This window comes from Salmo salar, chromosome ssa01 (assembly GCF_905237065.1).
Source record: "Salmo salar chromosome ssa01, Ssal_v3.1, whole genome shotgun sequence".
NCBI classification, from domain to species: domain Eukaryota; kingdom Metazoa; phylum Chordata; class Actinopteri; order Salmoniformes; family Salmonidae; genus Salmo; species Salmo salar.
In genome coordinates, this window is record NC_059442.1 from 96,860,082 (window position 1) to 96,885,684 (window position 25,603).

Here is a 25,603-nt window from a genome sequence, read left to right on the forward strand (position 1 = left end):
TAGAAATATTCACTTACCTTTGATCTTCATCAGAAGGCACTTCGAGGAATCCCAGGTCCACAATAAATGTTGCTTTGTTCGATAAAGTCCATAATTTATGTCCAAATAGTTCCTTGTTGTTAGCGCGTTCAGTTAGCTACTCCAAGTGTAGGAAGCGCGCGGAAAATGTCACGACGAAAAGTAAAAAAAAGTTATATTTACGTTCATTCAAACATGTCAAACGTTGTAAAGCATCAATCTTTAGGGCCTTTATAACGTGAAACTTCAGTAATATTCCAACCGGACGATTCCAGTGTCTTGAAAAACGTTTTGGAACACAGCTAACTCTCACGTGAATGCGCGCCAATGAACTGATGTCCTTCCCTGGGTCACCAACTTCCCCACCTTCTTGTTCACTCTCTGTTCATTCTAGAAGCCTCAAACAACTTTCTAAAGACTGTTGACATCTAGTGGAAGCCTTAGGAAGTGCAAAACGAACCCTAACTCACTGTGTATTCGATTGGCAATGACTTGAAAGGACTACAAGCACCAGAATTCTCACTTCCTGGTTAGATTTTTCTCAGGTTTTTGCCTGCCATATGAGTTCTGTTATACTCACAGACATCATTCAAACAGTTTTAGAAACGTCAGTGTTTTCTATCCAAATCTAATAATAATATGCATATTCTAGTTCCTGGGCCCGAGTAGTAGGCCGTTTAATTTGGGTACGTTTTTCATCCGGCCGTGAAAATACTGCCCCCTACCCTAGAGAAGTTAACATAATGTTTATATATCAACCAATCAATTAGCCTAGTGGTTAATCGAAAGGTCACTGGTTCAAATCCGTGAGCCAACTAGGTGAAAAATCTGATGATGTGCCCTGAAAGCAAGGCACTTAACCGTAATTGTTCCTGTAGATCTCTCTGGGTTAGAGCATCTACTAAATGACTAAAATGTCAGTGTAAATGAATTAGACCGTGGAATGTTGCTGCTATATCGACAGTACCAGTGTTGCAGAGGGGATACAATAAGCAAAAATCAAATTGGGTGTCTGTTTGTTTGAGTATTGTAGATTCTGGGGAGCCCTCAGTGCTTGTTTGACCTGGCTGGTCCATGTGTAATGGAGCCTGAGTCTAGGAAAAGGTCCTTCTCCAAGAGGAAGTCTCACCTGGACCTGCTTAAACTGTGAGGACCCATAATCTCTTACTTGATTTAGCACTTTAACCTTGTTAAAAAAAGAATATGCCTCTACCTATCTGTATAAGCCTGTAACCCATACATCATGTACTAGTGAGAAGGAAGTAGTACTGCTGTAAAGAGTTACGTTGTGTGTGTGTGTGTGTGTGCCTACAGGGATGATGGATGGAACGACCGAGGCCTGTATGAAGGGGGGCATGGAGGCCTGCTACTCCTCAGTGTTGTGTGCCTGTGCCCTCCTGGGAGCTCTGGACGAGCTGAGTCATGGGTGTGGCCTACAGTCAGAACAGGCCCGCATGCTCCTGCGCCGATTGGATGAGTTGAAAGAGGGGGCAGAATCCATGCGGGAGTCCATGGAGATCAACAAGGCGGACTTCCGCTGGCAGCGCCACATCCTCTCCTCTGAGCACGCTCCCTGGGAGCCCTCCGGAGCGGAGCACAGCCCCGACATCAGCATCAGCATCACCACGGATACGGGCCAGACCACTCTGGAGCTAGGACAGACCACTTCAGAGGGGGAGGAGTGTTGGGAAGAACTCCGACTCCCTTCCTCTGGTGGGCCGGACGCTGACCTCGACCCTGAGCTACGTCCCTGTGTGAGGGAGCCGGGGGCGAAGCCCGGCGGACCCCCAGACGTGGTGCAGCGCAGCCACGCCCTTGTTTACCCCGACATCACCAACTTCCTGTCTGAGGATGCCCGGGCACATTCCCACTGCTCACGCTACAGCGAGTGTAACTTTAGCGTGGACGAGGGGGAGATGTCGCGCACTGAGATTGATTCCTGTGACCAGTACTCCATGGCGGCGGAGAAGGACTCGGGCCGCTCGGATGTGTCAGACATGGGCTCTGATAACTGCTCCCTGGCCAATGAGGAGCAGACACCCAGGGACTGTCCCAGCCACCGCTCCCTGAGGACGGCAGCCCTGTCCCTGAAGCTACTGAAGAACCAGGAGGCTGACCAGCAGAGCGCCCGGCTCTTTGTCCAGTCTCTGGCCGGCCTGCTGCCTCGCCTGCTGGGGATGCACAGCACAACAGATGTGGACACTTCTCTGCAGAACTTCTCCTCCACATTCTGCTCCAGCCTACAGGCGGGTAAGGGATAAAAAAACAAACATATTATTTAACTAGGCAAGTCAGTTCTTATTTACAATGACAGCCCACATCGGCCAAACCTGGGGCGATGCTAGACCAATTGTGCGCTGCCCTATGGGACTACCAATCACAGCCGGTTGTGATACAGTGAGGAGATGAAGGGAGATAGCATTACATAATGAAGAGAGGACGTGAGATGACATCCGATGTCATTGAAACTTCCATTAAAGTAATGATGATGTCTTAGCAGAATAAGATACTGTCTAATATTTCTAGGTACCACTGTTTGATGGAGACACTAGGGGATAATATTGACCTTATGTTCTCTCCCAGGTGGCATCCACTCTCCAGGCTATGAGGGCAGTGAGAACCTGAACTGTCAGGCCCTGATGAACGCTGACGGCCTTTACCTGGTCTCCTACTATGCCTTGCTCCTCAGCCTCAAACTCTGCTGCCAGGACTACTACCGCAGGAGGCCCATGCCCGTGCTGGTCAGCCTGGTGAGTGGAGGAGGTGGAGTCTATCTTAGTGCATAATAATAGGATAAAAGTGAACTCTGAAGTGATCTGCTGAATACCATGTAGTATATGCTCTGTAGCCAGTTGTTTTGTTTGTGCTTGATATATTTTGAAGTGATCCCACCAGGCTTCATGGTTTCCCCATTGAATTGTCTCATCTGCTGCAGAAAGAATTTGTTCGTCTCATCCAGAGCAGTGGGGTGCTGGTGGTGCTGTCTCAGGCCTGGATCGAGGAGCTCTACCTCAAGGTGCTGGACAGGAACCTGCTGGGGGAGGCTGGCTACTGGGGCTCACCAGAGGAACACACCTTGCCCCTCATCACCATGCTCACTGGTAGGAGGGGACACAGCTCTCCCACACTGCTTTATTCACAAGGATTCTTTATGTCAACATAAAGATATGAAATTAACATAATGCTCCTTTGAGTCTTTAAAATCGGGGCAGCAGGTAGCCTAGTGGTTAGAGGCAGGTAGCCTAGTGGTTAGAGGCAGGTAGCCTAGTGGTTAGAGGCAGGTAGCCTAGTGGTTAGAGGCAGGTAGCCTGGCGGTTAGAGGCAGGTAGGCCAGCCTGGCGGTTAGAGGCAGGTAGCCCAGCCTAGTGGTTAGAGGCAGGTAGCCTAGTGGTTAGAGTGTTGGACTAGTAACAGAAAGGTTGCAAGATTGAATCCCTGAGCTGACAAGGTAAAAATCTGTCGTTCTGCCCCTGAACAAGGCAGTTAACCCACTGTTCCAAGGCCGTCATTGAAAATAAGAATTTTGTTCTTAACTGACTTGCCTAGTTAAATAAAGGTAAAATAATACAAATGTTCTGCTATGTTTTTCTGACAACTCTCATCACTTTGTGTCGTCTCTCTCTCGCCGTCTGTCTCTCTCGTTGTCTGTCTCGCTCGCTCTCTCACTCTCTCGCTCTCTCTCTCTCTCGCTGTCTGTCTCTCTCTCTCTCGCTCTCTCTCTCTCTCGCTGTCTGTCTCTCTCTCTCTCGCTGTCTGTCTCTCTCTCTCGCTCTCTCTCTCTCGCTCTCTCTCTCTCGCTGTCTGTCTCTCTCTCTCTCGCTGTCTCTCTCTCTCGCTGTCTCTCTCTCGCTGTCTGTCTGTCTGTCTCGCTCTCTCTCTCTCTCACTCTCTCTCTCTCGCTGTCTGTCTGTCTCGCTCTCGCTGTCTGTCTCTCTCTCTCGCTGTCTCGCTCGCTCTCGCTGTCTGTCTCTCTCTCTCGCTCTCTCTCTCTGGTCAGACATTGATGGGCTGGGCAGTAGTGCCATCGGAGGTCAGCTGATCCGTAAGGCCAACACTCAGTCCCCCTTCAGCTGTGACAAGAGTGGCAGTGATACCCTCATGGCAGGTACTGACACCCCCAGGTACTGTCTTCCCCAGGTACTGACACCTCCAGCTATACTTTCTGAGTCGCTTCACCAAGAAGGTTTTTGCTATATTTTGCTTAGATATTTAAGCATATTGTATTGTGTATTTTTGGGGGGCATTTTGCTTTATTCAGACAAATTAGAAACAGTTGGTGAGACCGATTAGGAGGAGACAAAGTGGGAAGGGTGGAGACGGACTGAACCCTGGTCTCTGCGGTTGCATACATGAGCCTAGATGTTGTACTCTCTAGCCTAGTGGTTAGAGGCAGGGCAGTAGTGAGAGAGAAATATGTTGTTCTCCTTGCATCTCTCACAGGGGAAAGAATGGAGAGCTGCCAGTGTCTGCCTACCTCTTTTATTATCACTGGGAACAAAAGGCGCACTGTCAAGCACTTGTGCCACTTTACCACAGTAACCGCTGCTGTGTTGCCCATGAGGCAATAAAGCTTCCATGTAATTAGCTAGGTAGGTACACATAATCAATAGGGGACGACTATATTAACGTGGAAAGGAGAGAAAAGGGGCCGTTGTCAGTTCTACTATTTACTTCCCTGTATGAGATGTTATTGTCATGCAGAGTGCCTTTATAGCTCTTAAATCTCTCAAGGTCTCTCTAACTGGACTTAGTTCACTGCCTGCCTGTTTACTGCCTGCCTACAGCACATTATAGAACTGCTGGGTCAATACACAGATAGATCTCCCATTGGTGCCTTTTCAGACAAGGGGTCTTTGTCAATAGATGGGGTTGATTCAAGCCCATTGGGCTGTAGCATAGGTCTTGGTCAATACAAAGGATCTGACTTGCAGATTGGCATTTGTTTTTTTAAATAATAAAAAAATTCCCCCTTTTTTTTCTCCCCAATTTCGTGGTATCCAATTGGTAGTTAAAGTCTTGTCTCATCGCTGCAACTCTCTTACGGACTTGGGAGAGGCGAAGATAGAGCCGTCTGTCCTCCGAAACACAACCAAACCACACTGCTTCTTGACACAATTCCCACTTAACCCAGAAGCCAGCCGCACCAATGTGTCGGAGAAAACGCCGTACACCTGGCAACCGTGTCAGCGTGCACTGCGCCCGGCCCGCCACAGGAGTCGCTAGTGCGTGATGGGACAAGACCATCCCTGCCGGCCAAACCCTCCCCTAACCCGGACGACGCTGGGCCAATTGTGCACCGCCCAATGGGTCTCCCGGGTCGCAGCCGGCTATGCAGTGTCTGAGACCACTGCACCACTCGGGAGGCCACAGATTGGCATTTGTTGTCATGACTCTTTCTCTGGAGGCAGCTCTGCAGACTGGCACAGCCACAAAGTCATAAAGCTGATTTTAAATCTAACCTTAACTTTATTCCTAGCCTTAACCACACTGCTAACCCTAATGCTTAACCCTAACTGTAAATTACCGTTAAGACCAAAAAGCAAATGTTTGTTTTCATGAATTTTTACGATATAGCCATTCATAATGTTTCATGATCAATAGTCTACTGTACACAGTTGAATGTACTGTATGCTGTATTTAAAGCTAGCATCAGCATTTGCTACATCCATTTTTTGACTTACAAATGAATGATATACACTGAGTATACAAAACATGCTCTTTCCATGACAGACTGAACAGGTAAAAGCTATGATCCCTTATTGATGTCACTTGTTAAATCCATTTAATCAGTGTAGATGAAGGGGAGGAGACAGGTTAAAGAAGGATATTTAAGCCTTGAGACATGGATTGTGTATGTGTGCCATTCAGAAGGTGAATGGGCGAGTGCCTTTGAATGGGGTATGGTAGTAGGTGCCAGGCGCACCGGTTTGAGTACGTCAAGAACTGCAACGCTGCTGTGTTTTTCACGCTCAACAGATTCCCATGTGTATCAAGAATGGTCCACCACCCAAAGGACATCCTGCCAACTTGACACAACTGTGGGAAGCATTGGAGTCAACATGAGCCAGCATCCCTGTGGAACGATTTCTACAGCTTGTAGAGTCCATGCCCGACGAATTGAGACTGTTCTGAGGGCAAAAGGAGGGTGGTGCAACTCAATATTACGAAGGTGTTCCTAATGTTTCGTATGCTCAGTAAATACCGATGTATTCTTGACCAATAAAACGTATAAATGCCTCATGAGCTTAGTTCAACTGTTGTACACCATCAACACCCAAAATAGAAGCCTGTTTAACTCCAATGTTTGTAATCACTGTATAGCCTCAAAACATGGTTAAAACTCTAATTTTGATATCATGGATGGTAAGTCCTTACATCTCTAGACCATCCCTCAGCTTTTTACCAAAACAGAGGCAGGATGCCACTTTGTTATTGTTTCAACTACGGATTCTAGCTTCAAGGCTCTGACTCAACCACCATTGATCCTGTTTCATACATATGGGTTGATACGTGGTTCAATGCACAGATAAGGGTCTGACTTACTCACTCAACCTTTAGGCATAGTGTTTGCCCGCTACATCCTGACGGGCTGCTGGAAGAACCTGATGGACACCCTGTCCACCCCCCTGACGGGGCGCATGGCGGGCAGCTCCAAGGGCCTGGCCTTCATGCTGGGCGCTGAAGGAGCAGAGCCAGAGGGAGAGAGACACCGTCTGTCTCAGCCTGGGTGGACTACACAAGGCAGCCAGGCTCAGCTGTGCTCTAGGTAACAGGACCCAACACCATGGTGACTGGAGATAATGCCTGCCTGCCTGACTATAATCTCTAAACAGGAAGGATGTAGTAAACCCATTAGCTAGTGTGTTTACATCCGAGGCAGGCTGGGTCAAAGTATTTGAAAGAAAACAAAAACGATTTGATCACAGGTCTGGTATAGAGATGTTTCCAGAAAGACGTTTTAAGATAATCATATTCCTGAATACTTAGTAGGCCTATTTGTGTAGCTATTGAAAATAGAGACTGTATGAATTAAGACCATAAAGTGTTGTGATTCTCCATTTGGCTGCAGATGCTGCTATTGGCCAGGTGCTCTGTGACAGGTGGGATATACCCTCCCAGCCCAGCCCAGCTTGTCTTATTTACCGTCATATCTAATGAATATTCATGCATTCTCTAGGTGTGGCTGCCAATTGTGCCTGTGCTCTGGCCCAGATGGCAGCAGCCTCGTGTGTGCAGGAGGAGAGGCAGGTGGGCGGGTCTGGAGATGCCATCACACAAGGTACATAACATACCGTGCTGTCTGTACATAGCGGTTCAATGGACTGTTTCAAACTAAGACACCCACTGTACTATAAAACTACTGTAAACGCAAACAATTACTTTGGATTTGTCATTACTGCACAAGACAGGATATTTCAGAAAAGATCCCATTGTCACATTTTGTTCCCAGTCAAGCAGCGTGTGGAGCAGAAGCTGGAGCAGATGGGACGTCCTCAGGGGGTGCGGCTGCACACGGCACATGTGCTCTGCATGGAGGCCATCTTCAACGTCGGCCTGGAAATGGGCAGCCACAACCAGGACTGCTGGCCCCACGTCTTCAGGTAACACAGCCAAGCTGTGGCAGAGCAGGCGATGCAGAGAGAGAAGAAGAAAAAACCCTCTCCATAACAACTCAGAAAAGGCTGAGACAGGCATTCATGACAGCGTCGGACGGTGGATGCATTCATGACAGCGTAGGACGGTGGATGCATTCATGACAGCGTAGGACGGTGGATGCATTCATGACAGCGTAGGACGGTGGATGCATTCATGACAGCGTAGGACGGTGGATGCATTCATGACAGCGTAGGACGGTGGATGCATTCATGACAGCGTAGGACGGTGGATGCATTCATGACAGCGTAGGACGGTGGATGCATTCATGACAGCGTAGGACGGTGGATTCTTGGTACAGTTGCAGCCACAGGTTAATAACACTCATCTCTGTAACGACACTGAACAATACAGTAGCGTACCTGTCTCTGTCTACCCAGGGTTAGTGAATATGTCAGCTCTCTGGAGCACAGCCATTTCAGCGACGGAAGCTCCCAGGCCACCATGACCATCACCCAAGCCCAGCTGGCCGTAGATCTGGGGCTGGATTTGTGCGGCGAGGCCAGTCCGGACAGAGAGCTGGCCCTGAGCAGCCAGCCGGTCATTCAGCCCCAGTCCATCCAGGAGCTGCTGAGGGAGAGCAGCAGGGGGAAAGACCTGGACCGCAGCCTGATGACGGGGACCAGTGCATCCAAGGCCGTCTGCACTCTATCTACACAGGCAGACAGGTACTGCATTATAGGCTGCAGGACTGTAATGTTTTGTCCACTGTGTCTGAATCACATACTCGGTTTCATATTGTAATTTCTGTTTCATTGACTTTCATGTCTGAATAGCAATATAAAACATTGTAGTTGCTGTTGACGGAATGCTGCTAGGCTGAAACACAAATGTTGTAATTTAAGTCCGTAACAAAACATGTAAAGAAAGTAGCCACCAGATGGCAGTGTGGATCAAGCGCAGCTCAAATACTTGAAAGTTTGACCCAGGCCAGTACTGCTGCATTTACACATGCAGGCCAATTCTGATATTTTTCCACTAATTGGTCTCTTGACCAATCACATAAGATCTTTTCACTTCAGATCTTTTTTTAGAGCTGATCTAATTGGTCAAAAGATCAGAATTGGCCTGCCTGTGTAAACGCAGCTTATGATTTGCTGCTCTTGATTGTACGGTACAAAGAATCACATGGGCATGCAGCATGTTCTCTTCTGGACATAGGTCATGATGGATGAGCTATAGCCTGATGGTTGAGAGAATGCCAAGATTGTGCAAAGCTGTCATAAAGGCAAAGGGTGGCTACTTTGAAATATATAAAATATAGTTTGATTTGTTTAACAATTATTTGGTTACTACATGATTCCATATGTGTTATTTCATAGTTTTGACGTCTTCACTATTATTCAATGTAGCAAATAGTAAAAAATAAAGAAAAACCCTTGAATGAGTAGGTGTGTCAACTTTTGACTGGTACTTTACATAAGCACTGGGCTTCTTTTAGTGAAAATAATAAAATCCCTTTTATCTAGCAGATGTTTCACTGTCCTAATAGTCCCACAGATTTCCATTTGGCTTGTGGGGATTCCTTTCTGCTGTTTGAAGAATACATTGACAATCATTTGCTCTTCACTGTGTGTCCTTTTTGCAGGTTATTTGAGGACTCCGTCTGTAAGCTGAACTTGGTTGGCCTGGTGGGTTTCCTGCACCAGCTGAGGAAGGCATCTCAGTCCCAGCTCTTTGAATCAGTCACTGAGACAGGAGACTATTCCTTAGCCATGCCAGGTACCAAACACAACACACTGTCGTTCCCAACAGACCCAGGTCAAACCCTGGGTCAAATTAGCCCAGTACAATGGAACAGTCCCAAAAGTGGTAATCAAAAGTTAAACACAGGTCTGATCCACAATGTTCATGGAAAAATACCCTTTTACAGGAGCGATGAACCATCATGTTGCCTTTGTCTTTGTAGGAGAGGCCAAGTCCACCATGGACAGGCGTAGTGCCCTGCACCTGTTCCGCCTGGGGGAGGCCATGCTGCGGATCGTGAGGAATAAGACCAGACCCCTGCTGCACATGATGAGGGCCTGGAGCGTAGTGGCACCCCACCTGGTGGAGGTAGAAGCAACACACCTGGGTAGGAGAAACACACCTGGGTAGGAGAAACACACCTGGGTAGGAGAAACACACCTGGGTAGGAGAAACACACCTGGGTAGGAGAAACACACCTGGGTAGGAGCAACACACCTGGGTAGCAGCAACACACCTGGGTAGTAGCAACACACCTGGGTAGGAGAAACACACCTGGGTAGGAGAAACACACCTGGTGGAGGTAGGAGCACCACACCTGGGTAGGAGAAACACACAGGTAGGAGAAATACACCTGGTGGAGGTAGGAGCTCAGGGACTTCGTCTCAACTGTGTGGCCTCCTTTGCTTATGTCCTCTCCTCCACGATCACTGATCTGGCGTGGCCTAACAGGTTCACCCTTTCTGCAGGTTAAATTAGGCATATATTGTTCTCAGTTCTGTTTATCTCTCTCTCCTCTGAGGCTGCCTGCCACAAAGAGCGCTATGTATCCCAGAAGGCTGTGTCCTTCATCCATGATGTTCTGATGGAGGTGCTGACCAGCTGGGCAGAGCTTCCTCACTTCCACTTTAACGAGGCGCTCTTCAGACCCTTCGAACACATCATGCTGCTGGAGCTGTGTGACGAGGACGTGCAGGACCAGGTTAGTTGTCTCCTACACACACAAGGCCTCCTTAATACCCTCTTATAATTAGTTGACCCGGTAGTTAAGGTCCTACTGTTTGTCCGTCAGGTGGTCACATCCATAGGGGAGCTGGTAGAGATGTGTTCCCCTCAGATCCAGTCTGGCTGGAGACCTCTATTCAGTGCCCTGAGGACCGTGCATGGGACAGACATGAAAGACTACCTGATAGGAGAATACTCCATGGGTATGTATGTCTGACAGGCAGCCTAGTCTTAGAGTTTATTACATGTCAATGTTTCTGTGTATTGTATTCCCTAATGTACTGCACAGGTAACATATTTCTGTTGTCACATACTGTTTCTCTGGGTTGTCTGTGGAGTTAGGTTGGAGCCTTGTCTCCTCTCTCTAAGGAGATTCCTGTCTCTTTGAGGTTGTTTTCTGCATCGTCTCTAATGCAGGGAAGTCTCAGGCACCTGTGTTTGATGTCTTTGAAGCGTTTATCAACACAGACAACATTCAGGTGTTTGCCAACGCAGCAACTGACTACATCATGTGCCTTATCAAGTTTGTCAAAGGTTTAGGTAAGTCAGGTAAATGAGATGGTTACATGATTTTCTCTGTGGGTGTGTAATACTATTATCATGATCATCACATTTCTAGACGGAGACATTGAATGTTCATGTTATTTGGTAAGATATAATGGAAATGATTACTCTGGGTGCCATCAAACACGGCAGCCTTGTTCCCAGGAGAAGTGGACTATAAGGAGATTGGGGACTGTGTCAATGCCACTGGCTACAGTTCTACAGACCTGTGCCTCCCTGCTCTGGACTACCTGAGGAAGTGCTCCCAGGTAGAAAATCACTGGCCCATGGGCCACCTTAGCCATCTCCAATGTGTGTCACACTAAAATGAGTCCTCTTATCAGACGGGCTTCCAGAAAGTCTATTAAAATGGATAAATAAAGGGTCACAACCCTGCTACAGGAAGACTTTTCCCATCTACTTATAATGATGTTTTCTGTTGCAGTTACTTGCCAAAATCTACAAGATGCCTTCTAAGCCAGTGTTCCTGGGAGCCCGGCTGGCCAGCCTGCCCATGAGGGCCCAGGAAAGGTCTGTCAGCAGTGAGGATGGCATGGACTGTGTCCTGGCTGAGTTTGACGATGACACAGGCCTGATCCAGGTGTGGATCCTGCTGCTGGAGCAGCTGACTGGAGTGGTATCTAACTGCCCCCGGGAGCACCAGCCCCCCACCCTGGAACTGCTGTTTGAACTTCTCAGGGAGCTCACCAACTTACCAGGTGAGAAGAGATACCTTGATGCCACAGGACAGGTCCGATTCTACACTATCTACTGGAGTTTGGTTTTACATGGTCTGGGTGATTATCTTCTAAAAGTCACATAATCTAGATTAACGTAGCCTACATGAAAACCAAACGCCAGTTCTTTTCTTCACCTCCATAGGACCGGGCTTTGCCATATTCTCTGTGATCCAGCTTCTTCTTCCTGTGATGTCACTCTGGCTGCAGCGTAGCCATGGTGACCATGCGTACTGGGACATAGCCGCAGCCAACTTCAAGCACGCCATTGGGCTGTGCTGTGAGCTGGTGGTCGAGCACATTCAAAGCTTCATCCACTCAGGTACAGTGGCCATGGAATGACAAAGGAAATGACCTCTGAGTGGTGGTCGAACATGGTGTACAGACAAGAGGTGGGCAGGGAAAACCTGATCCTGACTCATGTTCTGAGATGCTTGATACATCCCCCCACTGGGCGCAGACGTCAGTTCAACATCTAGTTTTTATTTACATTTGGTTGAGTTGTCAACTAACGTGAATTCTATGTGAAATCAACAAAATTCACCATGACATTTGATTTAGGTTAAAAGTTGGGTGAAAAAAAGACGTAATTCCCTTACGTTGATGACTTTTTGCAAATCCAATCAGTTTACTACGTTGATTCAACATCACATTACATTTTTTGTTGTTGAAATGACATGGAAAAACAATTCAACCAGTTTTTCTCCAGTGGGACGGCCCCAGATCCTGGTTGTGCCTCTGTCCATATCCTTCATATCTCTGTGCTCCTATAGATATTGGCTATGAGAATCTGATCAACCTGATGCTGAAGGACCTCTTCAAGCTGCTGGTGGCCTGTGTGGCTGAACCTGCTGAGACTATCTCTAGAGTGGGCTGCTCCTGCGTCAGGTGACCACACAGACACACACATAATGTGTATGACTGAGCTGTAGGTGACGGGTGTGTTTGTCTCTTCCTGTGGCAGGTATGTGTTGGTGACGGTAGGCCCAGTCTTCACTGAGGAGATGTGGAATCTGGCCTGCTGTTCCCTGCAGGATGCCTTCTCTGCCACCCTGGAGCCTGTCAAGGTAAAGGCCTTATATTGTTATCTATATATACAGTGCATTCGGGAAGTATTCAGACCCCTTCCCTTTTTCCACATTTTGTTACGTTACAGCCTTATTCTAAAATGGATTAAATGAAATGTTTTCCTCATCAAGCTTCGCACAATACCCCCATAATGGCAAAGCGAAAACAGGTTTCGAATACATTTTTGCAAATGTATTAAAAACAGAATTACCTTATTTACATAAGTATTTAGACCCTTTTCTATGAGACTCATAATAATATATTTAATATTTTTTTGAATGATAATGGCGCCAGAGGGGATGGCTGCCATTTTACGGGCTCCTAACCAACTGTGCTATTTGTTTTGTTTTTTAGTATTGTTTGTAACTCATTTTGTACGTAATGTTGCTGATACCGTCTCTTATGACCGAAAAGAGCTTCAGGACATCAGAACATAAAGAAAAAAATCTTAATGAGTCTGACGCAAAGGATATACTGCTTTGTCGAGACAAGGCCCAAATCCCCGTCATCCGCGTGAAGAAAAGATGGAGAAAAGGGGGGAGGAGGTCGGGTGCCTTGTGAGAACACTACCTTCCGTATTATTGGCCAACGTGTAATCATTGGAAAACAAACTGGACGTTCTAACGATTTAAGAATATCCTACCAAACAGGACATTAAAAACTGTAATGTCTTATGTTTCACCAGACATGGCTAAACAACGACACGGATAATATAGAACTGGCTGGTTTCTCCATGCATCGGCAGGACAGAGCAGCTACGTCTGGTAGGACGAGGGGCGGGGGTGTGTGTCTATTTGTCAATAACTGCTGGTGCGCGAGGTCTAATATTAAAGAAGTCTCGAGGTATTGCTCGCTTAAGGTAGAATACCTCATTATAAGCTGTAGACCACACTATCTGCCAAAGGAGTTCTCATCTATGTTATTCGTTGCCATCTATTTACCACCACAAACCGATGCTGGCACTAAGACCGCACTCAACGAGCTGTATAAGGCCATAAGCAAACAAGAAAATGCTCATCCAGAAGCTACGCTTTTAGTGGCCAGGGACATTAATGACGGCAAACTTAAATCCGTTTGACCTAATTTCTGCCAATATGTCACATGAGCAACCAGAGGGAAAGAAACTCTAGACCACCTTTACTCCATACACAGAGACTCATAAAGTGGTCAGATGATGCAGATGCTACACTACAGGACTGTTTTGCTAGCACAGACTGGAATATGTCCAATGGCATTGAGGAGTATACCACCTCAGAATACCGGCTTCATCAAGTGCATCGACGACGTCGTCCCCACAGTGACCGTACGTACATATCCCAACCACATATCCCTCAGACGAACCATCAAACAGGCAAAGCGTAAATACAGGACCAAGATTGAATCCTACTACACCGGCTCTGAAGCTCGTCGGATGTGGCAGGGCTTGAAAACGATTACGGATTACAAAGGGAAACCCAGCCGCGAGTTGCCCAGTGGCGCGAGCCTACCAGACGAGCTAAATGCCTTTTATGCTTGCTTCGATGCACGCAACACTGAATCATTCATGAGAGCACCAGCTGTTCCAGACGACTGTGTTATCACGTTCCGTAGCCGATGTGAGCAAAAACATTCACAAAGCCGCGGGGCCAGACGGAATACCAGGACATGTACTCAAAGCATGCGCGGACCAACTGGCAAGTGTCTTCACTGACATTTTCAACCTCTCCTCTCCTAAGACCTACATGTTTCAAACAGACCACAATGGTGCCTGTGCCCAAGAACACTAAGGTAACCTGACAAAATTATTACAGCCTCGTAGCACTCACGTCGGTAGCCATGAAGTGCTTTGAAAGGCTGGTCATGGCTCACATCAACACCATGCCAGAAACCCCAATTCACAAACCGCCCCAACAGATCCACAGATGACGCAATCTCAATCGCACTTCACACTGCCCTTTCTTACCTGGACAAAAGGAACACCTATGTGAGAATGCTATTAATTGACTACAGCTTAGCATTCAACACCATAGTGCCCTCAAAGCTCATCAATAAGCTAAGGACCCTGGGACTAAACACCTCCCTCTGCAACTGGATCCTGGACTTCCTGACGGGCCGCCCCTAGGTGAGAGACAGCCTATAGGGAGGAGGTCAGAGACCTGGCAGTGTGATGCCAGGACAACAACATCTCCCTCAATGTGAACAAGACAAAGGAGCTGATCGTGGACTATAGGAAAAGGAGGGCCAAACAGGTCCAAATCACCAACGAACTATCATGGTCCAAACACACCAAGACAGTTGTGAAGAGGGCATGACAACACCTCCAGATCAGGAGACTGAAAATATTTGGCATGGGTCCCCAGATCCTAAAAGTTCTACAGCTGCACCATCGAGAGCATCCTAACCAGTTGCATCACCGCCTGGTATGGCAACTGGGGCCAAGCTTCCTGACATCTAGGACCTATATACTAGGCGGTGTCAGAGGAAGGCCCAAAACATTGTCAAGGCTCCAGTCACCCAAGTCATAGACTGTTCTCTCTGCTACCGCACGGCAAGCAGTACCGGAGCGCCATGTCTAGGACCAAAAGGCTCCTTAACAGCTTCTACCACCAAGCCATAAGACTGCTGAACAATTACTCAAATGGCCACCCAGACTATTTACAACTAACCTGTACCCCTTCACACTGACCCGGTACCTCCTTATGTAATTTTCTTGTTACTTTTTGATTATCTATGTTATTTATTTTTTACTTAAGAAAATATTTATTAAATATACTAATCTCGATTTCTTGAACTGCATTGTTGGTTAACGGCTTGTAAGTAAGCATTTCACAGTAAGGTCTACACCTGTTGTATTCGGCGCATGATTTGATTTGGAAAGGGACACACTTCTATATAAGGTCCCACAGTTGACAGTTTATGTCAAAGCAAAAATCAAGCCATGAGGTCGAAGGAATTGTCCGTAGAGCTCCAAGACAGGATTGTGTCAAGGCACAGATCTGGGGAAGGGTACCAAAACATTTATGCAGCATTGAAGGTCCCCAAGAACATAGTGGCCTCCATCATTCTTAAATGGAAGAAGTTTGAAACGACCAAGACTCTTCCTAGAGCTGGCCACCCAGCCAAACTGAGCAATTGGGGAAGAAGGGCCTTGGTCAGGGAGGTGACCAAGACCCCGATGATCACTCTTACAGAGATCCAAAGTTCCTCTGTGGAGATGGGAGAACCTTCCAGGAACCATCTCTGCAGCAGTCCACCATCAGGCCTTTATGGTAGAGTGGCCAGACAGAATCCACTCCTCAGTAAAAGGCACATCACAGCACGCTTGGAGTTGGCCAAAAGGCACTTAATCTTGTTTCTCATTGAGAATCCTTTATCTGGTCTGATGAAACCAAGATTGAACTCTTTGGCCTGAATGCCAAGTGTCACATCTGGAGGAAACCTGGCACCATCCCTACGGTGAAGCATGGTGGTGGCAGCATCATACTGTGGGGATGTTTTTCAGCGGCAGGGACTGGAAGACTAGTCAGGGTCGAGGTAAAGATGAACGAAGCAAAGTACAGAGATCCTTGATGAAAACCTGCTCCAGAGCGCTCAGGATCTCCGACTAGGGCAAAGGTTCCCCTTCCAACAGGACAACGACCCTAAGCACACAGCCAAGACAGCGCAGGAGTGGGTTCGGGATAAGTCTCTAAATGTCCTTGAGAGGCCCAGCCAGAGCCCGGACTTGAACCCGATCGAACAGCTCTGAGAGACCTGAAAATAGCTGTGCAGCGACGCTCCCCATCCAACCTGACAGAGCTTGAGAGGATCTGCGGAGGAGTAAAAGGTGTGCCAAGCTTGTAGCGTCATACCCAAGAAGACTCAAGGCTGTAATCGCTGCCAATGGTGCTTCAACAAGGTACTGAGTAAAGGGTCTGAATACTTATGAAAATGTATATTAATTTTAAGATTATTTTTTTTATACATTTGCAAAAATGTATAAAAAACAGTTTTTGCTTAGTCATTTTTGGGTATTGTGTGTAGATTAATGAGGAAAACAAACTATTTAGTCCATTTTAGAATAAGGCTATAACGTAACAAAATGTGGGAAAGTCAAGGGATCTGGATACTTTCCAAATGCACTGTATGTATTGTCTTAAATAGTTACATTTCAGTGACAACATAATCACTTAGTGAAGGCAACAACCATGTCTCCGTCACTGGCAAATACAGTCATGGGTGGTAACTCTAAAGCTCACTCGAAAGGCACCCTGTGAAATGTGCAAATAAGGCTTAAAACCGTATAACAGGGCTATTTCAATTCCGGTCCTGGAGGGACGAAACATTTCTGGGTTTACATTTTTTTATGGTTCTTCAAAGAACCGTTCCATTTATGGTTCTTCAGAAACCTTAAAATGGTTCCCTTGTGGCATCGCACTCAATAACCTTATTTGGTTCCAATTTATTTTTAAGAGTGTAGTAAAAGTAAATGTCGACTTACTATCATTTTGTATTCTTATTTACAGTACTGTATGTTGGGATTACTGTCATTCATTACTATAATTGTAGATTTTGTTACAGTACTGTATGTTGGGATTACTGTCATTCATTACTATAATTGTAGATTTTGTGTTACAGTACTGTATGTTGGGATTACTGTCATTCATTACTTTCTTTTTAGATACAAAATATCCTAGGTGTATGTGTACTTTCACTCTCTCAGCTGTTGATGACTGGGACCACTGTATGAAGTTCCATGTGGCTGATAAGCATGGTTCCGTCACTGTGCTGTGTGTTCTAGATCATGTTGACTTGATCACATTTTATGTAACCTTGTGCTCCAGACTGTACAGCTTCAGCATACTGTCATGGCCAAAAGGTTTGAGAATGACACAAATATTATTTTCCACAAAGTCTGCTGCTTCAGTGTCTAGATATATTTGTCAGATGTTACTATGGAATACTGAAGTATAATTACAAGCATTTCATAAGTGTCAAACGCTTTTATTGACCATTACATGAAGTTGATGCAAAGAGTCAATATTTGCAGTGTTGACCCTTCTTTTTCAAGACCTCTGCAATCTGCCCTGGCATGCTGTCAATTAACTTCTGGGCCACTTCTGACTGATTGCAGCCCATTCTTGCATAATCAATGCTTGGAGTTTGTCAGAATGTGTGGGTTTTTGTTTGTCCACCCGCCTCTTGAGGATTGATCACAAGTTCTCAATGGGATTAAGGTCTGGGGAGTTTCCTGGCCATGGACCCAAAATATCAATGTTTTGTTCCCCGAGCCACGTAGTTATCACTTTTGCCTTCTGGCAAGGTGCTCCATCATGCTGGAAAAGGCATTGTTCGTCACCAAACTGTTCCTGGATGGTTGGGAGACGTTGCTCTCGGAGGATGTGTTGGTACCATTCTTTATTCATGGCTGTGTTCTTATGCAAAATTGTGAGTGAGCCCACTCCCTTGGCTGAGAAGCAACCCCACACATGAATGGTCTCAGGATGCTTTACTGTTGGCATGACACAGGACTGATGGTAGCGCTCACCTTGTCTTCTCCGGACAAGCTTTTTTCCGGATGCCCCAAACAATCAGAAAGGGGATTCATCAGAGAAAATTACTTTACCCCAGTCCTCAGCAGTCCAATCCCTGTACCTTTTGCAGAATATCAGTCTGTCCCTGATGTTTTTCCTGGAGAGAAGTGGCTTCTTTGCTGTCCTTCTTGACACCAGGCCATCCTCCAAAAGTCTTCGCCTCACTGTGTGTGCAGATGCACTCACACCTGCCTGCTGCCATTCCTGAGCAAGCTCTGTACTGGTGGTGCCCCGATCCCGCAGCTGAATCAACTTTAGGAGACGGTCCTGGCGCTTGCTGGACTTTCTTGGGCACCCTGAAGCCTTCTCCACAACAATTGAACCGCTCTCCTTGAAGTTCTTGATGATCTGATAAATGGTTGATTTAGGTGCAATCTTACTGGCAGCAATATCCTTGCCTGTGAAGCCCTTTTTGTGCAAAGCAATGATGACGGCATGTGTTTCCTTGCAGTTAACCATGATTGACAGAAGAAGAACAATGATTCCAAGCACCACCCTCCTTTTGAAGCTTCCAGTCTGTTATTTGAACTCAATCAGCATGACAGAGTGATCTCCAGCCTTGTCCTTGTCAACACTCACACCTGTGTTAACGCGAGAATCACTGACATGTCAGCTGGTCCTTTTGTGGCAGGGTTGAAATGCAGTGGAAATGTTTTTGGGGGATTCAGTTCATTTGCATGGCAAAGAGGGACTTTGCAATTAATTGCAATTCATCTGATCACTCTTCATAACATTCTGGAGTATATGCAAATTGCCATCATACAAACTGAGGTAGCAGACTTTGTGAAAATTAATATTTGTGTCATTCTCAAAATTTTGGCCATGACTGTACATGTCAGAGTACTAGAATACATGTGTTGTATTGTGTGTGTCTGTGTAGAATCTGCTGGTGTGTTTCCGTAATGGTTCAGCCAGCTCCTCTGGGGACGCCTGTGAGGTTAAGGTGGCCGCCCCGTCCCACTTCCCCTCTGCTGAGGCAGAGTACTGGAGAATTAGAGCCATGGCCCAGCAGGTGACCCTCCACCATACACTCCTGTACATGCAACACTCCTGTACATGCAACACTCCTGTATATACATGTAGATGTGATGGAACTTACACACTTGGAGCTAGATTCATTCGCCCCTTTTTGGCTATGCCCTATTTAAAGGCAATGTTTCCTTATTTGCAGAGACTGCATATGTCGGCTCAATCGGAAATTACCTTTTAAATGTCAATCACGCTATTACGCAGATCTTCCGTGGTCCAGATTTAATCCAGGCCTAGGCAGCTGCGTTGACACAGGCAGCCCCATTCTGATATTTTTTCCACTAATTGGTCTTTTGACCAATCACATCAGATATTTTTCAGAGCTGATCTGATTGGTCAAAATACCAATTAGTGAAAGAGAGCTCAGAATTGGGCTGCCTGTCTAAATGCAGCCGGCGACATGCATGTTGATGTGACATATGTAAATGTGTGGCAGTCTACAATCAAACCTGGGTCAAATACATACTATTCATCAATATAGCTGTTATAATAGCTGTTATTAGACATTTCAAATATCTTGTATTATATCTCAAATCTTCTGTACTGTATGACTATATAGTGGTTGAACATGAATTCCTACTGTCTTTAGGTGTTTATGCTGGACACCCAGTGCTCCCCTAAAACCCCCAACAACAAGGAAGGCTTTGAGCATGCCCAGTCCTGTGTGCTCATCATAGAGCTCCCATCAGACCAGCAATCCAATGGTCACACTCAGAAAAGGTTGGCAACTTTTAATCACATAGCTAGTCTGGTGGCTTTAGTCAGTGGGACAGATTTACTAAACATTTACACCAGGTACAAGCAATGCAAAAACGTAGTAAACCTGTCCCAGTGTGTAAAGTTGATATATTGTGTGTTCAACCTGTTATTTACAGTACATCGTCAACTTTAAACTGTTGCTCTATTCTAGTCTATTCATACTGTTCTGTTACAGTTCATGTCTGGGTTCACAGCCTTTACTCATACTGTTCAGAATGTCGATTTTGAAGTGTAGCATATTCAGACTCATTCCCTCCTTACATGCCTCTGATCTCTCTCTTGTGCTGGACTTGCTGCAGAAAAATAGGGTAAGAGCACTTTGATGATCCATGCCATAATTCTGGTTTACTGGGAGCAGCATTTACACCCACCTTTCTGAGTTCATTACCTGATGTTTCAATGTCATGGACCGTAAACATAATTATATTCTGTCAACATCTTTTATCGGATGACATAAGCTTCTGTACAGATGATGAAGACTTCCGTTGTAGAAATGTACTGTTGAAGCTCAATTCCCATTACATTGTTCGTATTTCTGACAATCAGAACTACGGTATTGGTAATATAGGCATCTGTTTCCATCAATGGCTTTAACAACCCTTTTCTCCATCTGCCCACAGGATTCCTTTCAGAACTATAGTGGTTAGCTTACTCTCCCACCAAGTGCTGCTCCAGAACCTGTATGACATCCTGCTGGAGGAGTTTGTGAAGCACCCTGGTAATGCTGAGGCCCAGAAGAAGACCACCCCAGTATCTGACCCCAGACAAGCTGGTTTCCTACGGTACATCTCCATGCAGAACCTGGCCATCATCTTCGACCTGCTGCTGGACTCCTACCGCACAGCCCGGGACTTCGACACGCGCCCGGGCCTTAAGTACCTGCTGATGAAGGTGTCTGGGGTGTGTGGCGCTGCCAACCTGTACCGCCAGTCTGCCATGAGCTTCAACATCTACTTCCAGGCACTGCTGTATGCCACGCTCACCAACCAGGAGAGCATCACTGCTGAGCTGGTGAAGAAGACCCTGTACGAGGAGGACGAGGGCAGCTCCGACTCCTCCCAGCAGTGCTCTTCTGAGGACGAGGACATCTTTGAGGAGACGGCCCAGGTGAGTCCCCCGCGGGGGAAGGAGAAGCGTAAGTGGAGGGTCACCATCCCCTCACTCAGCATCCAGCCGGTCCCCAGTGCAGACTGGGCCTGGCTGGTCAAGCGGCTGCACAAGCTCTGCATGGACCTCTGCAACAACTACATCCAGATTCACCTGGACCAGGAGAACCTGTTGGATGAGGCGGTGCCTGTCCTCCGGGGAGACCCCCTCTTCCCCTCCACCCCCGAGACTCCCACGCCCTCAATGGGAGGCCTTTCCAGCCGGGGAACACCCTCAGACGACGACGTGCGCTCCCACCTGGTGGAGACGCCGTTGGAGGACACCCACAGCCCTACTGCTGGCTACTGCATGGAAAACCTGCAACACCTCAGAGGGGAGAGGACAGACACAGCGGGCCACAAGAAGGAGTCGTGGGAGAGTGCTGGGAACAAGCTATACACCATCGCCACCGACAAGACCATCACAAAGCTGATGATGGAGTACAAAAAGAGGAAGCAGCAGCACCATACTACTTTCGTGAAGGAGACCAAGGGGGGAGAGAAGAGGGGCGAGGCAGGGACCATGAGGGGCCCAGAGTCCTCCGTCCCACAGAGGCCCCAGCAGCTGGTGAACCCGGGGCCCATGAGACACTAGTTCAGTGCGGGGCCAGAGGTGCTGAGGCAGGAAATCATCAGATTCCGCTCCAGTTCTACAGCCAGCTCCCATAACGTCTCCCTCAGAGACTCAGAGGCTCAGATACAGGTAGGACCACATGCAGGAGAAGCATCACTCAGTCTATGGTCATGGGGGTGATAACAGAAAGTACTTTTTGTTTTTGATTAATCCAGTTTTCTTTTCATTATTGAATAAAGACATGTTGCACTGAAATGTAAGAGTAATTATCTCTCTCTCTCTCTCTAGGCGTGGACCAACATGGTTCTGACTATCCTGACTCAGATCCAGCTCCTCCCAGACACTACCTTCGTGGCCCTGCAGCCCGCCATGTTCCCCTGCATTAGTCAGCTGACCTGTCATGTGACTGACCTCCACGTGCGCCAGGCAGTGCGAGAGTGGCTGAGTCGCGTAGGGAGAATGTATGACATCACAATGTGAGGGGCACCCGCCTGCCTTAGATGAGATGGCAGTGTTTTTATAGGGGTTACTCAGGCTCAGCCAATGAGAATCTGCGTTGCCACTTTCAGCCGCATTGTTTGATTGTAATTTACAGGAAGTCATTCAGTTTGATTGTAATATATGGGAAGTCATTCAGTTTGATTGTAATATATGGGAAGTCATTCAGTTTGATTGTAATTTACAGTGTCACACTGTGCTAGGTTTGCTTTAACGCTGTCACTCATGAATGAAATGAAAGTTAGACTTTTACTTTCTGACAAAATGTAATTGTCATGTATTTAAATTTGCTGAAGTACAGTGTCTTCAGAAAGTAATCATACCTCTTGACTTAGTCCACATGTTGTGTTACAGCCTGAATTCAAAATGGATTAAATATATTTTCTCACCCATCAACACACAACACCCCATAATGACGAAGTGAAAACATGTTATTAGAAATGTTTGCAAATGTATTGAAAATGAAGTACAGAAATCTCATTTACATAAGTATTCACACACAATACATGTAAGAATCACCTTTGGCAGCAATTACAGCTGTGAGTATTTCTGGGTAAGTCTCTAAGAGCTTTCCAAACCTGGCTTGTACAATATTGGCACATACATTTTTTATTTTTTATTCTTCAAGCTCATTGCGGTCATTGCTAGACAGCCATTTTTAAGTCTTGCCATTGTTTTTTCAAGTGATTTAAGTGAAAACTGTAACTAGGCCAGTCAGGAACATTCAATGTTGTCTTGGTAAGCAACTCCAGTGTATATTTGGCCTTGTGTTTTAGGTTATTGTCCTGCTGAAATGTGAATTTGTCTCCCAGTGACTGTTGGAAATCAGACTGAACCAGGTTTTCCTCTAGGATTTTGCCTGTGATTAGCACTATTCTGTTTATTTTCATCCTAAAAAACTCCCTGGTCCTTGCTGACATGATGCAGCCACCATCATGCTTGAAAATATGAAGAGTGGTACTCAGTGATGTGTTGGATTTGCCCCAAGAATAACACTTGTTATTCAGGACATAAAGATTGTTTCTTTGCCACATTTTTTTTGCAGTTTTACTTTAGTGCCTTATTGCAAAGAGGATGCATGTTTTTAAATATTTGCCTTCTGTACACGCTTCTTTTTCACTGTCATTTAGGTTAGTATTGTGGAGTAACTACAATGCTGGACGCCTGTATCTTTGTACTGACAGTGTCTTGATACAACATCCAAAATAACTTCCCCATGCTCAAAGGAATATTCAATGTCTGTTTTTATTTTTACCCATCTACCAATGGGTGCCCTTTGTGGTTGAATCTGCGTTTGAAATTCATTGCTCGACTGAGGGACCTTACAATAATCTGTATGTGTGGTGTACAGAGATGAGGTAGTCAATAAAAAAATCATGTTAAGCAGTTATTGCACACAGAGTGAATCCATTCAACATATTATGTGACTTGTTAAGCACATTTCTACTCCTGAACTTATTTAGACTTGCCATAACAAAAGGGTTGAAAACTCATTGACTCAAGACATTTAATCTTTTTGTGAAAATGTCTAAGAACATAATTCCACTGACATGGGGTATTGTATGTAGGCCAGGGAAACAATCTCAATTCAATCCATTGTAAATTAAAGGCTGTAAAACAACGTGGAAAAAGTCAAGGGGTTTGAATACGTTCGGAAGGCTCTGTAGCTGTTTATTGTATACCCCAATTATTTATGTTAACTACATATTATCAATGCTTTACAACTGAATATATGCTAATTACATTGAGAGTATATATTTTTAGATGTTTGTTATTTGACTGGATTAACTGTGTCATATGAAATGATTAGTTACAGCTAGCTTTACAAATGTTACTCCCTATGCTTTCAATGGATCTTTCTGCAAAAGGTGGTTTACTTGCATTTACCCTCCACTATACCACTGCCCTAATCCATCCATTAGAAATACAGCCAAAAATCATACTGTATCTAAGCACGCCTGAGATGCTCTCATCAACTAGGTTAATGAGTCTTACTCATCACTGTCCACTGGAATCAGAAAGTAAATCCACACATGCTGATCCTCATTGAGAGCTGTTGATAAACAACCCAACACATAATGTAAAGGAGACTGGCAGGATGAGGTTTCGTTCACAATCTCAAACCTCAACAACAGTTTGGGCTGGAACTCTGCTCGGACCTGGCCTGTCTGGAAACGGACGTCCTTAGATAATGTGACACCCAAACATGATGATTATCCAATCACTACACATTCCCCTGACCCCACCGGACTCACCAGCCTCTCTACAGGAAATGCTATGGTGCTGTCCCTCCCTACCCTCTCTGACCTCGCTACTCTGAGTCAGCTCTAATAGCTGACTCTGCTTGGGCTGTAATGAAAAGTAGAAAAGGGACAGATGATTTAAAATACAGTACGTGTAAAATATGTTCGCTATTACTGTTTGTGTACATTTGAGCATTTAAAGGACAGCCTTTTGTGCACCCACCCATGTGTCTTTTAGTTAGTTTAGAGGACTATTTATAAGTAGATATAATATTCACTTGCTCTCAAATCATTTGAAGTTCAATAATATTTTGATACAGTTGACATTGTGTCATGCCAGGCTCCAAAGATTAGTTGAATTTCTAGTAGTAAATGTCTGCTCTTTAAAGGTATTACAAATACATATCACTTAAGGTTTACTCTATTTTACAGCTCTACTCTAAAATAGGCAAGAATTTAAAAAGCACATCACAATTGTAAAAAAATATTGGCCAAATGCATTTGTGAATACAGTAATTTAAAAAAAATATGGAAGCACTCTCAAACTGATAATAGTAAGACACTTTTACAATGAATCAAGAGGATTTCATACAGAAGACAAACTGATAAATAAGTCAATTTTAAATATAGACATTTACATACAGTACCAGTCAACCGTTTCGACACACCTACTCATTCCAGTAGGTGTGTCCAAACTGTTGACTGGTACTGTATCTAGAAAGTAACATAATATGTTGTTAAAATTCCATCTTGAGAGTTAATGTAATATTTTACAATTGAAAAGTTTGCAACCTGGTAATTTCTTGCATAATTTGTTGAGAGCATTCTAAGCTTGTTTCCATTGCAGCACTGTGGCTAGAATTTGTAAGTCGCTCTGGATAAGAGCGTCTGCTAAATGACTTAAATGTAAATGTAATGTTCAGTGGCAAGTTTACTGATTACAGTGCTTTATATGGCATTTTCTTCTCACTTCTGTCTTTTGCATACTGTTTGTTATAGAATGTCCTTTTTAGTTTACTGTCTTAATGTGATGATCAGCTTTGGGAGGTGAAAAAGACTGTACAATGACCAAAGATATGCACACTGTATGTCT

General features: G+C 45.6%; 1 protein-coding gene across 1 annotated transcript in view; it reads left to right on the top strand.

Annotated features, from left to right (window-relative positions):
- The window catches only part of LOC106610838 (brefeldin A-inhibited guanine nucleotide-exchange protein 3-like), a 33,982-nt gene extending 11,021 nt beyond the window's left edge, over positions 1 to 22,961 (top strand). The window contains 24 exon segments of the mRNA XM_045697619.1: positions 1,052 to 1,166; positions 1,336 to 2,256; positions 2,602 to 2,768; positions 2,954 to 3,119; positions 4,016 to 4,123; positions 6,577 to 6,703; positions 6,705 to 6,784; positions 7,196 to 7,297; positions 7,469 to 7,619; positions 8,052 to 8,339; positions 9,260 to 9,393; positions 9,581 to 9,726; positions 10,160 to 10,339; positions 10,430 to 10,565; positions 10,780 to 10,902; positions 11,071 to 11,174; positions 11,351 to 11,624; positions 11,788 to 11,964; positions 12,416 to 12,530; positions 12,607 to 12,709; positions 19,143 to 19,274; positions 19,881 to 20,011; positions 20,671 to 21,898; positions 22,058 to 22,961. Of these exon segments, the coding sequence (XP_045553575.1) occupies positions 1,052 to 1,166; positions 1,336 to 2,256; positions 2,602 to 2,768; positions 2,954 to 3,119; positions 4,016 to 4,123; positions 6,577 to 6,703; positions 6,705 to 6,784; positions 7,196 to 7,297; positions 7,469 to 7,619; positions 8,052 to 8,339; positions 9,260 to 9,393; positions 9,581 to 9,726; positions 10,160 to 10,339; positions 10,430 to 10,565; positions 10,780 to 10,902; positions 11,071 to 11,174; positions 11,351 to 11,624; positions 11,788 to 11,964; positions 12,416 to 12,530; positions 12,607 to 12,709; positions 19,143 to 19,274; positions 19,881 to 20,011; positions 20,671 to 21,898; positions 22,058 to 22,249 (5,400 nt within the window). The 3' untranslated portion in view covers positions 22,250 to 22,961.
- The last annotated feature ends 2,642 nt before the right edge of the window (positions 22,962 to 25,603 follow it).